At 47.0% G+C, this 16,976-nt stretch overlaps 1 protein-coding gene across 3 annotated transcripts in view; it reads left to right on the plus strand.

Moving 5' to 3' along the window:
- Positions 1 to 16,976, plus strand: part of PLBD2 (phospholipase B domain containing 2) — a 28,012-nt gene that overhangs the window by 1,270 nt on the left and 9,766 nt on the right. For all 3 annotated transcript variants that reach the window (XM_060170714.1, XM_060170712.1, XM_060170713.1), the window contains exons 2-5: positions 9,801 to 9,894; positions 12,002 to 12,160; positions 13,952 to 14,052; positions 14,271 to 14,485. In XM_060170714.1, the coding sequence (XP_060026697.1) occupies positions 9,801 to 9,894; positions 12,002 to 12,160; positions 13,952 to 14,052; positions 14,271 to 14,485 (569 nt within the window). The remainder of the gene's footprint in view (positions 1 to 9,800; positions 9,895 to 12,001; positions 12,161 to 13,951; positions 14,053 to 14,270; positions 14,486 to 16,976) is intronic.

The raw sequence follows: 16,976 nt of genomic DNA on the forward strand, positions 1-16,976 counted from the left end.
GGCCCAGACCCTGGATCCACGCTGTGTTGGGGAATCTTGGGGAACCCTGTGTCCCCCCCACCCCCTCCCCCACCTGCACTATCCCATCCTGGGGTCATCCCAGTGCTTAGAATACATTACCCCCTCCAGCAGGCAGGGCTTCTCCCACTGCTGCCCCCATCCATTTGGCTGGCTTGCATTCATTTCTGCAGGTGTTGGGGTGACACAGGACACTGTGGACACCCCCGTTCTGGTGCTTTGTGGCACTTGGGAGTATATTAGATAGACAGACCAGAGATTGTGGGGAGAGGATTTGCTGCAGACACAGGAGCTGGGTGCGGCTAATCTGGGAAGGCTCCCAGGGAGAGGAAACCACAGAGTGGGCTGGCGTCTGTGGAGGGAATCAGAACTCTGTGGTGACGTGACTCTGGAATCTGGTGACCCAGTCTCTGCTGACTCATGTTTTGGGCCCCCGCTTAGCAGAGCTAAGAGAGATGACAGTCTCTGGATGCTAGGGAGGAGGCACAGAGGTAAGGCTCAGCATGGGGAGGGGCTTTGGCCCCAGCACTTCCCCGCTAGGCTGTGTTGCTGTCAATTATGGAAAACAGAGAAGTGGGGAGAGGGCTCCCCTGCTTGTGCTGGATGGAAAGTTCTTCCAGGCTCAGCTCTGGCGCTGTGTGACCTTGGGCAAATCACTTCATCTCTCTGAGCCTGTTTCCTTCCTGAAGGTGGAGCTCGAAGTGAAATTCGGGGGATCACAGAAAGCACCTCTGTTTATTTACTAAAGGAAGGAGTGAATGAAAGAGAAAGGAGCGCGTGTCTTCTGCCCCCATTTTGCAGGTGGGGAAACTGAGAAGTGAGCCCTGGTCTCTTCCACACTTCTTGCTCTCACTTCACTGTTCCAGCATCTTTTCTGTCCAGTCTGCCCCTTTCCCTGTGGGTTTGACAGCATTTGGGACTATGATGTAGGGAAAACTGTATGGGAAGCCCCCATTTTATAAGCAGGGATACGGAGGCCCTCAAAGACACCCTCTTGAGAACTCAGGAGTGAGATGTAAGAAAGACATCTGGGGTGTCCTGGCGCCCGAGCAGCAAAATCGCTGATTTGCAGGTGACTGTCTTATTTTTTGGAGGGTGGAAATCATGGTTTGACTCTTCTGTTCACCTAGAATTGGGATCCTTCCTCCTTTCTGGCTCCCAGATTTCACCAGATCCTGGGATTGTCAGGATAACTTGCATGTCTCCTTCCCCCATAATCTTTCCTCTTACTTGTGCTGTATCTGACTCTGTACTGACACTCCCCGTGGAGCCTGAAACATTTAGGATTTAATGCTAGGGGATCAGAGATGCACCCAGAGGCAGCGCCTGCGCCAGCCTCGCTCTGGTCTTGGTCCTGGGGAGGCCGAACCCTCCAACCTTACCTTTTCCTCCTTTTCTGACCTGATGCCCCCCAACAAGCTGATTGACCTAAATAGCCTTCGAGTTGGGAGAGGAAGTGAATACCAATAAGAGGGAACTAACCTATTAGGAAACTGGGAAACAACCCAAATCTACCACCCAACAGGCAGAAGCCCAGTCCAGTAAAATAGATAAATACCACCCAACCATTTCTTTATCTATTTTTTTTGTATTTTATTTAATTTATTTTTTATACAGCAGGTTCTTATTAGTCATCCATTTTATACACATCAGTGTATACATGTCAATCCCAATCTCCCAGTTCATCCCCCCACCCCCCCACCCCACCTCCCCGCCGCTTTCCCCCCTTGGTGTCCATACGTTTCTTCTCTACATCTGTGTCTCAATTTCTGCCCTGCAAACCGGTTCATCTGTACCATTTTTCTAGGTTCCACATATATGCGTTAATATACGATATTTGTTTTTCTCTTTCTGACTTACTTCACTCTGTATGACAGAATATAGGTCCATCCACGTCTCTACAAATGACCCAGTTTCATTTCTTTTTATGGCTGAGTAATATTCCATTGTATATATATGTACCACGTCTTCTTTATCCAGTCATCTGTCGATGGGCATTTAGGTTGCTTCCATGACCTGGCTGTTGTAAATAGTGCTGCAGTGAACATTGGGGTGCATGTGTCTTTTTGAATTATGGTTTTCTCTGGGTATATGCCCAGTAGTGGGATTGCTGGGTCATATGGTAGTTCTATTTTTAATTTTTTAAGGAACCTCCTTACTGTTCTCCATAGTAGCTATATCAATTTACATTCCCACCAACAGTGCAAGAGGGTTCCCTTTTCTCCACACCCTCTCCAGCATTTGTTGTTTGTAGATTTTCTGATGATGCCCATTCTAACTGGTGCGAGGTGATACCTCATTGTAGTTTTGATTTGCATTTCTCTAATAATTAGTGATGTTGAGCAGCTTTTCATGTGCTTCTTGGCCATCTGTATGTCTTCTTTGGAGAAATGTCTGTTTAGGTCTTCTGCCCATTTTTGGATTGGGTTGTTTGTTTTTTTAATACTGAGCTGCATGAGCTGTTTTTATATTTTGGAGATTAATCCTTTGTCCGTTGATTGGTTTCCAAATATTTTCTCCCATTCTGAGGGTTGTCTTTTTGTCTTGTTTATGGTTTCCTTTGCTGTGCAAAAGCTTTGAAGTTTCATTAGGTCCCGTTTGTTTATTTTTGTTTCTATTTCCATTACTCTAGGAGGTGGATCAAAAAAAGATCTTGCTGTGATTTATGTCAAAGTGTGTTCTTCCTATGTTTTCCTCTAATAGTTTTATAGTGTCCGGTCTTACATTTAGGTCTCTAGTCCATTTTGAGTTTATTTTTGTGTATGGTGTTAGGGAGTGTTCTAATTTCATTCTTTTACATGTAGTTGTCCAGTTTTCCCAGCACCACTTATTAAAGAGACTGTCTTTTCTCCACTGTATATCTTTGCCTCCTTTGTCATAGACTAGTTGACCATAGGTCTGTGGGTTTATCTCTGGGCTTTCTATCTTGTTCCATTGATCTATATTTCTGTTTTTGTGCCAGTACCATATTGTTTTGATGACTGTAGCTTTGTAGTATAGTCTGAAGTCAGGGAGTCTGATTCCTCCAGCTCTGCTTTTTTCCCTCAAGACTGCTTTGGCTATTTGAGGTCTTTTGTGTCTCCATACAAATTTTAGGATTTTTTGTTCTAGTTCTGTAAAAAATGCCATTGGTAATTTGATAGGGATTGAATTGAATCTGTAGATTGCTTTGGGTAGTATAGTCATTTTCACAATATTCATTCTTCTAATCCAAGAACATGGTATATCTCTCCATCTGTTGGTATCATCTTTAATTTCTTTCATCAGTGTCTTATAGTTTTCTGCATACAGGTCTTTTGTCTCCCTAGGTAGGTTTATTCCTAGGTATTTTATTCTTTTTGTTGCAATGGTAAATGGGAGTGTTTCCATAATTTCTGTTTCAGATTTTTCATCATTAGTGTATAGGAATGCAAGAGATTTCTGTGCATTAATTTTGTATCCTGCAACTTTACCAGATTCATTGATTAGCTCTAGTAGTTTTCTGGTGTATCTTTAGCATTCTCTATGTATAGTATCATGTCATCTGCAAACAGTGACAGTTTTACTTCTTCTTTTCCAATTTGTATTCCTTTTATTTCTTTTTCTTCTCTGATTGCCATGGCTAGGACTTCCAAAATTATGTTGAATAATAGTGGTGAGAGTGGACATCCTTGTCTTGTTCCTGATCTTAGAGGAAATGCTTTCAGTTTTTCACCATTGAGAATGATGTTTACTGTGGGTTTGTCGTATATGGCCTTTATTATGTTGAGGTAGGTTCCCTGTATGCCCACTTTCTGGAGAGTTTTTATCATAAATGGGTGTTGAATTCTGTCAAAAGCTTTTTCTGCACCTATTGAGATAATCATATGGTTTTTATTCTTCAATTTGTTAATACCATGTATCACATTGATTGATTTGCATATATTGAAGAATCCTTGCATTCCTGGGATAAACCCCACTTGATCATGGTGTATGATCCTTTTAATGTGCTGTTGGATTCTGTTTGCTAGTATTTTGTTGGGGATTTTTGTATCTATATTCATCAGTGTTATCTGTCTGTAATTTTCTTTTTTTCTAGTACCTTTGTCTGGTTTTGGAATCAGGGTGATGGTGGCCTCATAGAATGAGTTTGGGAATGTTCCTTCCTCTGCAATTTTTGGAAGAGTTTGAGAAGGATGGGTGTTAGCTCTTCTCTTCTCTCTTTAATTTTTTAAAAAAAAATTTATTGGAGTATAGCTGATTTACAATTTTGTATTAGTTTCAGATGTACAGCAAAGTGAATCAGTTATACATATATCTACTTTTTTTTTTTTTAGATTCTTCTCCCACGTAGCCCATTACAGAGTATTGAGTAGAGTTCCCTGTGCTATACAGCAGGTTCTTATTAGTTATCCAACTGTTTCTTTGAAAAGTCACAAAAGATAAACTTACACCATCAAGAATGGAAAAGGAGTGATAGCCACAGATGAGGTGGTACATCCCGCATAGTAGAGGGTGTCCAGGCCACACTATACACTGAAGGGACAATGATGGTGAGGGGAGATTTGTGACCCCTTGCTCATCTCACAAGAATGGTCTGGCTTTTCCCAAACGTGGCCTCTTCATTAGATCCTGGAGTCATCTCAGAGGTATTAGCTGTCCCTGACATAAAACCACAGTGTGGCCCATACCCTTTCCAGAAAAAAAAAAAAAAAATTGGGGGAAATAGATTCAGTGCAGCCGACTTTTAATTTTTGCCAAGCAAGTGCATTAAAAACAAACCAGAACAATATTTATTGATCTCTGCCCATTTCATCTAATAAAAGATGAGCTATTTTAGAACCAAACAAGCAGGAAGGACATGATCTCTGAATGAAGAACCGTCTAATGGGGACATTTTGCTTTAGAAACACATTCTTTCCAGTGGTTTGGTTTTTTGTTTTGTTTTGGCCAGGGACTGGGGTAGAGTCTCCCAAAGTTGTCAGCCAGCACAGCAGTGAGGGATTCCAGAAGCCATTTGCTGATGTCCAAGCCTTCCCGTTTTACAGACGGGGAAGCTGAGGCTGGGAGAGCGTGGTGATGTGGTATGAGGCAGGGTTTCAGGTTTAACATCAGAGAGATCTAGGTTCAGATCTCTGCCCGGACACTTCCTACAGGTGGCTGTCGGCAGCTGCCTCACCCCACTGGGATGAGGATGGCGCCAGCCTTGCAGGGGCCTGGAAGAACATCATTTGATTAGGGCTTAGGGCCCGAGGCAACAGAGGGATCTTCAGAGATCAGCCAGAGGGGCTCTAGCACTGAAATTCCCTCATGAATGGGAATCTCTCTCTTTCCAAGGTATTCTGGAAAGATAGGCAGACACCTACATAGCCAGGTTTTCTGAGAACTCGAGCAAAGTGCACAAACTCCATCCAAACTGAATCACCCCAGTCGCCCTTTGGAATAAGGCGATTCAGAGAGGAATGCAGAAGGCACTCTCTCCAACAAGGGCAGTGACTAATTCCATATTTACCGTACCGTGGCCTGGCTGGGGGTGGGGGGTGGTCGGGGGGGAATTGTCACTCTCCACTCATCCTTTTCCTTTCTGTCCAGCTTGAAAGAGTCACACTGCTCTCTTTTAAATCTTTGTAATTATTACACAAGTGCTTAACTTTCCATGGTAAAAAAGTTTAGAAAGGTGAGGTGGAATGTGGGAGGTAAACTGCGCTCCCCACTCTTTCTTTTTATATATAACCACTGTTAGTTCTTTCTTCTAGAATTTTCTATGCATAAACAGGCCTAAACATACATACATGTGTAGACGTACTGGTATGTGTGTGCGTGTAATGTTTTTGTACATGGGGTTATCCTGAGTCCACCGTTTGTCCTTCTCTAATCTTATTTTTTTTAAAAAAACTTTGTGTCTGACATCTCATCAGCACACGGCGGTCTGCCACATGGTTCTGGAAGCCCACCACATGTATGGATAGATTATTGTATCAGGCCCCTAACATTGGATGTTTTGGGAGGGTCCTGTTTTCCTCAGCTCTAGTCAAAAATGCTGCTGTGAGCTCTATTTACAATAGCCAGGACATGGAAGCAACCGAAGTGTCCATCAACAGATGAATGGATAAAGAAGATGTGGCACATATATACAATGGAATATTACTCAGCCATTAAAAGGAACGAAACTGAGTTATTTGTAGTGAGGTGGATGGACCTAGAGTCTGTCATACAGAGTGAAGTAAGTCAGAAAGAGAAAAACAAATACAGTATGCTAACACATATATATGGAATATTAAAAAAAAATGGTCATGAAGAACCTAGGGGCAAGATGGGAATAAATGCAGACTTACTAGAGAATGGACTTGAGGATACGAGGAAGGGGAAGGGTAAGCTGGGACAATGCGAGAGAGTGGCATGGACATATAGACACTACCAAAAGTAACATAGGTAGCTGGTGGGAAGCAGCCGCATAGCACAGGGAGATCAGCTCGGTGGTTTGTGACCACCTAGAGGGGTGGGATGGGGAGGGTGGGAGGACGGAAGATGCAAGAGGGAAGAGATATGGGGACATATTTATATGTATAACTGATTCACTTTGTTATAAAGCAGAAACTAACACACCATTGTAGAGCAATTATACTCTAATAAAGATGTTAAAAAAAAATGCTGCTGTGAACAGGGATGTTCATACACATCCGTGAAGGCTGTGTGAGCACCGGTCCCAGGGTGAGTTCCTAGCTGCTGCCTGTCTTCAGGGCCTCAGCACTGTGGCCTTGACTGAGCCTGCTCCCTGCAGAAGGAGAGCTTTTAAGCAGTCGCTCTCTGGAAGGCCACTGGCCTCTCAGTTATAACCAGGACTTGGCATCTGAACAGCCTTTTTGGTTTTATGTAAGTTGTGTATGTTCTCCCTTGATTCGCCCGCTTTTTTTTTTTTTTAATCACAAGGGGAACTACATTCTGTACCCTGTTTTAAATTTCTTCCCATCACCAAGTCTACTGGATTGCTCCAAACCTCCCCTCTCAGGTTCATGATGAGACACATTTACTGAGTATAAAACGTGAGTTCTCTTCTGGCACCTGCCATGGAAACCCTCTGAAGTGGGAATCAATTTGCACATTTTACAGGTGAGGAAACTGAGGCCCAGAGAGCTTAAGCAATTTGCCCAAAGGTACACAGTTGATAAGAGAGAGACCTGGGAGGCCCAGAGAGCTTAAGCAATTTGCCCAAAGGTACACAGTTGATAAGAGAGAGACCTGGGGATTCAAACGATGCCTGAGGGACCCACAATCCCAGACTCTCTTTGTCCTCCACTCTCCTTGAAATTTAAGACCTTTATTCTAGTCTCTTGTGTTTTTCTGTCCATATCTGTGATTATATGTGAGTCATTAGCCGGAAGTTCATGGCTCTTAGATTTGTTTGATAAGAACTAACTCCTTCACCTTCAAGGACAAAACAATCCCCCACAAAACTCAGTTAAGGCAGAGGCTCAGAGCACATCATGCTCTGTGATGTTAGTCTCAGCTCTGTTGGGCAAGTGACTTCACCTCTCTGAGCCTCGGGTCCCACAACTGTAAATTGGGAGAATCAAACTCATGTCATAGGGTCTTTGGGAGAATTTAGAGAGAGAAGTAGACATGTGATGTGCTTAGCACTGGGGGCTATTGTTATCCACCGTAGCAGGGCCTCATTATCAGTCCCCACAGCTCCATTTTATCTTGTAGCTCAAGTTCTTTGCTTTGGAACTCTCAGAGCTCAGGCTTCCTTCTTTTACTTTCCCTATCCTCGCCCCCAACCCCCCTTCTCCCTGCAAGCTCCTACTTAAACTCCAAAACCTGGAGCAGCTGTCACCTCTTCTGTGAAGCTTTCCTAGATTTCACTCAGTAGCAGCAGGAGCGTACCTCCTCAGGGTACTTTATTCCTTTTCTCGTCATAGCAGTTACATATATTCATTCTTGTATACCCTCGGGGTCTGGCACCCAGTAGGTGCTCAAAGAAGCTTGATTGCCGAAACTATTGGGTGTGAGTATTTTGATAGTCATTTCCTCTCCTGTGTCTTCTCTAGGGCAGAGCTGTGCCTGTCCTGGAGCTCTTTGGTGACTTTTTAGCCAAATTCCTGTGAGACAGTCCTGGCTGAGCCTGGCTCTCCGTGTTGTGTAGCCTCTTAAAGGTCTCATTAGTGTCTTCTGTTGCCCTCATTTTCTTAATAGAAATTGCCTTCCAAGTGTTTTCCTTAGTTACAGAGTCACCTGGGTGACTATTCTTTGTGTACTTGGAGCAAGGATGAAATCCAGAACCATAAAGGAAAGACTGACAGGACAAAACTGAAAACAACCATATGGCAAAAACAAAAGCAAAAATCAATTAAAATACAGGTATTTTCAATATTAGTGACAAGCCAAGGGCTAACATGTATATAGAGAATTTCACCAACCAATAAGAAAAGGCGATAGGAATTCCCTGGTGGTCTAGTGGTTAGGATTTGGTGCTTCCACAGCCGTGGCCAAGGTTCAATCCCTGGTTGGGGAACTGAGATCCCGCAAGCCACGGTGCAGCCAAAAAATAATAATAATAATAAGATGAAAAAAACCATGGTAGAGAAAAATGAGTAAAGGACATGAACCAAAGAACTATAAATGACCAATAAGAAATAGGAAAATATATGTAACTTAACTCATTAAAGGATTATAATTACGTGATTGAATTTTTCAACTGTCACCTTAGTAAGGATGAAAAAGATTGATCTTAAGCAGGGAAGTGCACAGACAGGAGTTCGTATGTTGTAGAAATGCAGTATATACCCCAGGCATCACCTGGGAGCTGGTTAGAGATACAGAGTCTTGGGCTTTACCCCAGACCTCCTGATCAGAATCTGCTTCCTGGGAGCCAGCCTGCCTGGAGTTGAATCCTAGCTTTGCCCTTTCTTAGCTCTGTGACCTCTGGTATATCAGCTAGTACTGGGCAACAGTGCTGCATAACAAACTGCCCTCAAACTCAGTGGCTTGGAATGACAGCTGTTTATGCTCATGGATCCTTGGAGCAGTTGGGGCAGCTCTGCTTCATGCTGTAGTTCTGCAGACCTGGTCAGCAACATGTGTCTCTCATATTCTTGGGACCAGCGAGCTGGCCGGGCATGTTTCTCTCGTGGCCATAGCAGGGACACAAGTGGGAACACGGGAGGCCCTTTGAAGGCTAATCTCATAACTGAGACAAGTCACTTCTACCGCATTCCATCGGCCAGAGCAAGTCATGTGATATGACTGAGCCCAAATCAAGGGGACAGGGAAGGACATTTGGCCAGTGGTGGGAGGGATGTAAAGCCACCCAGCAAAAGGCATGGACGTCGGGGGAAGAGGCTGCGATGCCATCTACCACTGCAGGTGCGTAACTCTGCTTGAACTACCTCCCCTTCTGTACGATGGAGACAGTAACGGTGCCTGCCTTGCAGGACTGTGGGATTGTCATGAGGACTAGTACATGAGTTAATAGATATGGAAGTGACTAGAACAGTGCCTGGCTCAGAAGAAACCCTCAGTAGATATTAGCTGGTATTATCCTGGGGGAGGGGCAGAGAATGAAGGTTAGTACAGCCCTGGGGGAGGCTGTTTGTCAGTATCTATTCAAATTAAAAATGCATGTGTCCTTTGACCTAGCAGTTCCTCTTTTAGGGATTTAGCCTGACACGTGCACAGAGACAGACCGACAGACATTCATGTGAATGGCAGTTCGTCACTGCGTTGTTTTCTATGGTTTAAAACTGCAGACAGGTGCATGGCGAGCTGAGGGCCCGTTTCACGCTCGCCCCCTCGCTGACCAAGTGTCCCCTCTCCTACCCCTGCAGGTGGGCCTTTCTGGAGCTGCACACGAACGGCCACTACAACGATAGCCTGCAGGCCTACGCAGCGGGCGTGGTGGAGGCCGCCGTGTCCGAGGAGGTAAGGGCCAGACGCAGGACCCTGGGGTTTCCCCCGCCCATCAAGTGTGTTCCCCAGGGAGCTTTGGAGGGTTCTGAGATATGTGTAGAGGGGGCTCTCCCACCCTCAGCCTTCCATGTAGTTGGGGAGAAAAGGCTCACATGTATTTGTTAAAAATTTACACTGGGTGCTGTTTGATGCATATAAAAACTACACAACACATTCCAAGTTACGAAGCTTAGTAATAAAATGAACACCCACCCAAACTAAACCCTGGAATGTTACTAAAACCATTGAAGCCCCCTCTCAACTCCATTCCCCTGCCTGTCCTACCCCAGAGACATCCACCACACTACATGTGGTGGCTGTCATTCCCTTTCATTCATTCATTCATTTATATTGAAATAGAATTCACATGCCCTAAAATTCACCATTTTATAATGTACAGTTCAGTGGCTTTTAGTTTATTCATAAGGTTGCACAACCACTACCACTATCTGATTCCAGAACATTCTCATCACCCCAGAGAGAAACCCCATACCTGTTAGCAGTCATCTCCCTTTTCCCCCACTCCACCCAGCCCCTGGCAACCGCTCATCTACTTTCTGTCTCTACGGATTTGCTTATTCTGAACAGTTCCTATGAAGGGAATCATCCAATATGTGGTCTTTTGTGGCTGGCTTCTTTAACTTGTTTCCAGGGTTCCTCCATGTTCTGGTGTATGTTAGTACGTTATTCCCTTTTATGGCCGAATAATATCGCATTGTAGGGATAGACTATTTTCTTTATCCTTTCATCAGTGGGTGGACATATGAGTTATTTCCACTCCCTTCCTTTGGTTAAACTAGTTTTACTACATGTGATGAAGCCTTAAACAACATATTATTTTGCATTACCTGCTTTTGGGCTTTTTAAAAGTGATAATCACAGATTTCAGAAGGCAGACCGCATCAGGAGTGGGTGAGGCCGCGGTGGGCTGGCCATGCTCCCACACTGTGCGTGAAGGTGTGACACCCACGTTGGAATGTAATTTGGCGTTAACTTGTAGAGTTGAATGCACACATGCCTTAGGACCCAGGGGCCCCACTCCTTAGGTGTGTACCCTAGAGGTGACCCAAGGGGTTCAAAGCAGCCCCGAGGCAAACACACTCAAACGCTACCGGTGGGTGCACGGGTAACCGGATTGCAGTAGTGTCACACAGTGCAGAATCATAGAGCAGTGAAAATGAACGAGCAGAGTGGATGGGTGTGAGATGCATGGTGGTGAGAGGGACAGAGCACATCACAGGAGACGGTGTACAGTGTGACAGCGTTTTAATAAACTCCCTCTCCTCATTCTGACATCCAGCTGCAGTTCGAGATGCCCTCCTGGGACCTCGATGTCTGGGGAGGTGTCAGACACTGGGTCAGGCCGCGTGTCTTGGGTGCTTGGTGGTATTTGAGACAAGATTCCATCCCTCAAGGGCCCCGTAGCCTGATCCAGGAACACTGAGGCAAGGCCCGACGTGGTTCTCACGTGAGGAAGCCCAGACACACGTGCCAGGGGCTTTGCCCACGTTACCTCTCTGAGCTTGCACACCAGCCCCCGAGGGAGGCTCTCCGTCTGTTGGGGTGACGGGGACGATGGGCTCATATGGTCTTTCACCCCCCAGCAGGCTGGCCCAGCTTGTTCATGTGACATCGGGGTGGGGAGGTGGGGAAGGCCTCTTGAGGGCTGGTGGAACTGCCACAGGATTCTCTTGCCAGGTTCACTGCTGTGTCCTCAGTGCTCAGGACAGGACATAGTGGGTGCTCAAAAAAAAAAAAGGTAGTTGAGTGACTGAATACATGTATAGATGGGGGTGGCGGTCCCCAGTAACAGAGGAGGCGTAATCTAGGACAGACTGTGAGTGCTGACGGCTTTCAGAGGAGGGAGGCATCCAGAAGCATTGGGCCCTGGTGGGGGTGAGAGCTGGCTGGGTGAGAGAAGCCAGCGTGAGCAGAGGTGCGGAGGTGTCCTCACCAGAGCTCCTCAGCTCTTTGGAGACCTGGATAGGAGTGAGGACTCTGAGCCCGAGTGGGGGCCAGTGGGGTCCTCAGGGAAGAGCGCAGCCCTGCTGCCCCGCCCCTGTCCTCGCCCACCCTACAGCTCATCTATATGCACTGGATGAACACGGTGGTGAATTACTGCGGCCCCTTCGAGTATGAAGTCAGTTACTGCGAGAGGCTCAAGAAATTCCTGGAGGCCAACCTGGAGTGGATGCAGAAGGAGATGGAGTTGAACAATGGCTCTGCTTACTGGCACCAGGTGGGCATGGCCCCCATGCTCAGAGGGCTGGGGCAGCAGGCTGGGTCTGCTCTGGGGACCTGCTACCACTGCAGCTGCTACTGTTCCAGCTGGCCAACCTATCTGTCCCCTGCCCCTCTTAGCCAGCCCTTCCTCCCTCCCTCCCGCATCCATCCACCCATCTACCTACCCATCCTCCCATCCATCTACTCATCCATCCACAGATCCATCCAGTCTTCCCTCCCTCCCTCCCTCCATGTCCATCCTTCCCTTTCTCCCTCCCATACATCTGTCTGTCCATCCAGCCACCCACCCCTCCATCCATCTACCCGTTCATCCATCCATCTATTCATCCATCCATCCATCCATCTAGTTTTTCAGCACATTCGTCCACCCACCTACAAGTCTATCCATCTTTCACTCTCTTCTTCCCATTTATTCATCTGTCACCGACCTGCCCATCCTAGCCTAGTTGTCAGATATTCTATCCACCCGCCTTGTTGATGTACCCCATTTGGTTGCCTGTCTCTCTCTCTGTTCATCATCTACCTGTCTGTCCATCTACCCTCCCATCTACCTGCCTAGCCATCTTCCTGACGGACCAAGTTCCCTGCTTCATTCCACCTCTTCCTTCTGGCCAGAGCCTAGGCACCTCTCAGTCTGTCCATCTGTTGGTCCATCCCCTCTGCTCTGTCTCTGCTGCTCTTACATCTCGCCAGGGGCTGCCCAGTTCCCCAGGGTGATGCCCACACTCCTTAATGTGGCCTCAACACCCCCCTGCACCCTCTCCCTCCCCAGCCTCATCTACTGGCCTTCTCAATCTGTGCTCCAGCCTCCCTGGCCTCCTCCCAGTTCCTTGAACAAGATGTTACCTCTTCACTCAGGGCTTTAAAGTGTGCTGTTCCTTCTGCCTGGAACACTTTTCCTTCTCCCCCTCTGCCCGGCTCACCCCCACCATTCCTCACCTCCACGTCCCCTCCCTGCACTTCTTTGTAGCCCTCTTGTGAGGCATTCAGATTCTGTCTTCAACTGGACTTGGGCCCCATGAGGACAAGGCAAGGACCACATCTGCCTTGTCCACTGTGGTATCCCCAGTACCTAGCACGGGCTGGCACATAGTAGGCGCTTTATAAGTGAAGGTTTGTTGAGTATTTACAGATGAAGGAGTGAATCCATCTGGTCCCATCCATCTACTTCAGCACCTGCCTGAACATCTATCCTTCTCTTCACCCTCCTGTCCATCTAGATGATTGCCTTTCTCTCTGTCCTTCTCTCGTTTAACTCAGTAGCCACCATCCATCCATCCATCCATCTGTCCTTTTGTCTATCCATCTTACGGATGCTTGCTAAGTGCCTGGTGTATGCCCAGCACAGGCCAAGGCCCGGTGGGGGACACAGTGATATACTCCATGGTTACAGAACAATGACAGTGACAGTGGGGAGAAGTCAACCACATGACACAAGTTTGCTGAGCCAGCAGCACAGCCAGTAAAACTCAGAACAGGGAGCAGCCAGCAGTGGGCTGGGGCAGGCTGGGAGGCTTCCTGGAGGAGGTGGATTTGAGTTGGGTTCTTAAGTGGGGTGATTTGGGGTTGCCACAGGATGGAGACATATAGTTAAATGATGGCAGGAGGGTGCTTGGCATGGAGGGGTGGGTGGTGGCTATGGGGGGGGTCAGGGTTGGCTGGAGCCTAGAGGGTGCACCTGAGCCTCCCTTGCTGAAGCCCCTCCCATTGCAGAAGGCATGAGCCTGGGGGAGAGGCCTCACCCTCCCTCTGCCCCCTGCCCCCTGCCCCCTCCCCCTCCCCCTAGGTGCGGCTGACCCTCCTGCAGCTGAAAGGCCTAGAGGACAGCTATGAAGGCAGTGTGACCTTTCCAACTGGGAAGTTCACCGTCAAACCCTTGGGGTTCCTGTAAGTGCCACCCCCAGAGTGGACAGGGCAGGGGGAAGTGCCGCACACCTATAGTCAGACAGACCTGGGTTCCAATACCAGCCCTGCCACTTCCTGGCTACATGGCCTTGGACCGGTCGCCCAACCTCCCAGTGCCTCAGCTTTCTCTTCTGTGAAATGGGTATGTAATGGTGCTCCCAGCAGGCATGGTAACCCTCCGGCACTCTGACCCTCCTCAGCCTGTTGCAGATCTCTGGGGACCTCGAAGACTTAGAGCTGGCCCTGAATAAGACCAAGACCAAGCATGCTACGGGCTCTGGCTCCTGCTCTGCCCTCATCAAGCTGCTGCCTGGCCAGAGTGACCTCCTGGTCGCCCACAACACCTGGCACTCCTACCAGTACATGCTGCGCATCATGAAAAAGTACTGGTTCCAGTTCAGAGAAGGGCCCCAAGGTGGGTAGATGTGGGTGGGTCTGTGTGTGAGCATGTATGTGGGTACACAGTGGGCATAGTACTGGGAGGTGTGGGCCTCAGCCCCGTATACACTGGGGTCACCATAAGGCCAGTCTAAGAGTTCATGTTATTTTTAACATGTCTATTTCCTTTTAATTTTTATCTCACAAGGCGTATCAGTAAGCTACTGCTGTGTAACAAATCACCCCAAACTTAAAACAACAAAGGTTTAAAACATAGCCATTTATTTTTGCTCACATGTCCATTGGTCTGCTGGGTGGTTTTGTTATTCTGGGACAAGCCTGCTGATTGTGGCTGGCCTCACTGGTGCTTCTGTAGTCAGCTGGGGTGAGCTGGCTGCCCTAGGATGGCCTCGTCTGCACGTCTGGGGGTTGGCTGTCATCTGGGAGGATGTGACAGCTGGGCCACATGGTCTTTCATCCTCCCACAGGCTAGCTCAGGCTTGTTCATGTGACATCTGGGCAGGCAAGTGTGGAAGGCCTCTCGAGGGCTGATTGAAACTGGCATAGCATTCTGTTGCTCAAAGCAAGTCAAGTGACCCGTGCAGATTCAAGAAGTGGGGAAATAGACCCGACCATGTGATGTAAGGAACTGCAGTCACATTGCAGATGACGTGGATACAAGCATGGGGAGAGTTACAGCCATTTTTGCAAACAGCTACACAGGAATGGATGAATACGTTCTTCCTGTCAAATGTGAAAACCTTGCCACTAAGGCCCAAGTGCCAGGTAGTGTGCCCGTCATTCCTGGCCCCAGTGTTAGGTCTAGAGGTAGCCACTGCCAGATGTTTGCAGTGCCTCCTTCTTGGCCCAACTTAAAAAAATTAATGTTGCCAGGAGGTGGCGAGAGGGTGGGGGAACGTATACCCTCATTCACTGCTAACGGGGGTGGGATCTGGCACGGCCACTTTGAAGAGGAGCCCAGCTGGCGTCTAACAGAATTTAAAATCTGTCTCGCCTGTGATCCAGCAACCCTCTGGCTCAGATCTGTCCCTGGAGAAACATTTCTATTTCTGCAAGGGGATTGTGTACGTGGCTGTCAGCTGCATTAGTGGTTCGGAAACAACCTAATGCCCGTTAATTTAAATTTAAACTTCTAAATGGACATTTGTACAGAAAAGTGCGCGCCTCATAAGTGTACAGCTGGAATTTTTGCACGTTGAACACACACCTGTGTGTGTAGCATCCAGACAGAGAAACAACATTCCCAGCCCCCAGAAGCTTCCTTCCTGTCCCTTTCCAGGCACTGTCCCCAGCCCGTAGTGACTTCTCACAGCCTGGATTAGGTTCGATGGATTTGGAATGTTTTGCGAATGGAATCATGCAGCATGAGCTTGTTTGCACCTGGCTTCTTTCACTCAGTGTAACGTCTGTGAGTTTCATCCACGTTGTCCTCTGTAGCTGCAGATCTGTCGTTCCCATTGCTGTGTATCCACTATCATCTTAATATCTGAAAAACCTACATAAGTCATACATGTATGTTATAGAAAATTGGAAAATGCGGCAAAACACACATACACACAATGAAAGTCACTGGAACACCCCACATCCTACAAGAGGTCATTTCTGCAAACACTTGGTTATGTTTTTTCAGACTTTTAAAAAACGTACCTCACTTTTCCATTTGTTTTCAATATTTTTATTATACTATTTATATGTAAATACATCCTCACTAGCACAGATTCCAGCAACAGAGATGAAGAAAGACATCTCCCTTGATCCCTTCGTCCCAAATTCCAGATCTCTCCTAAGAGGAAAGCACTGATGCCATTTTGGTTTGGATCTATCTAGATTTGGGGGGATGCATTTATATGTGTGTATATATGGACCTTTTAAAAATTAATAGACTTTATTTCTTAGAAAAATTTTACATTGACATAAATTGAGTAGACAGTACAGAGTGTTCCCATATATCCCCCTTCCCACTTTCCCCTGTTACTAGCCTCTTGCATTAGTGTGGTTCATTTGTTGCAATTGATGAACCAATATTGATACATTATTGTCAACTGAAGTCCATGGTTTACATTTGAGTTCACTCTTTGTAGAGTTTTATGGATTTTTGATGAACGCTCAATGACATGTATCCGCCATTACAGTATTTACAGAATAGTTGCACAGCCCTAAAAAGTTTGCTTTCTGGGTTTTTAAAAAAAAACATAAATGAGATCATGCTATATGGGTTGTTTGCCACTTGTTCCTCTTGCTCCACGGCTGGCCTTGGAGAGCTTTTGATATTGTCATGTTCGGTCCACCTTTTAACAGCTGGACGTTAAATTTTTTTTTTTTTTTGCGGTACGCGGGCCTCTCACTGTTGTGGCCTCTCCCGTTGCGGAGCACAGGCTCTGGACGTGCAGGCTCAGCGGCCATGGCTCACAGGCCCAGCCGCTCCGCAGCATGTGGGATCTTCCCAGACCGGGGCACAAACCCGTGTCCCCTGCATCGGCAGGCGGACTCCCAACCACTGCGCCACC

This window comes from Lagenorhynchus albirostris, chromosome 14, assembly GCF_949774975.1.
Source record: "Lagenorhynchus albirostris chromosome 14, mLagAlb1.1, whole genome shotgun sequence".
NCBI classification, from domain to species: domain Eukaryota; kingdom Metazoa; phylum Chordata; class Mammalia; order Artiodactyla; family Delphinidae; genus Lagenorhynchus; species Lagenorhynchus albirostris.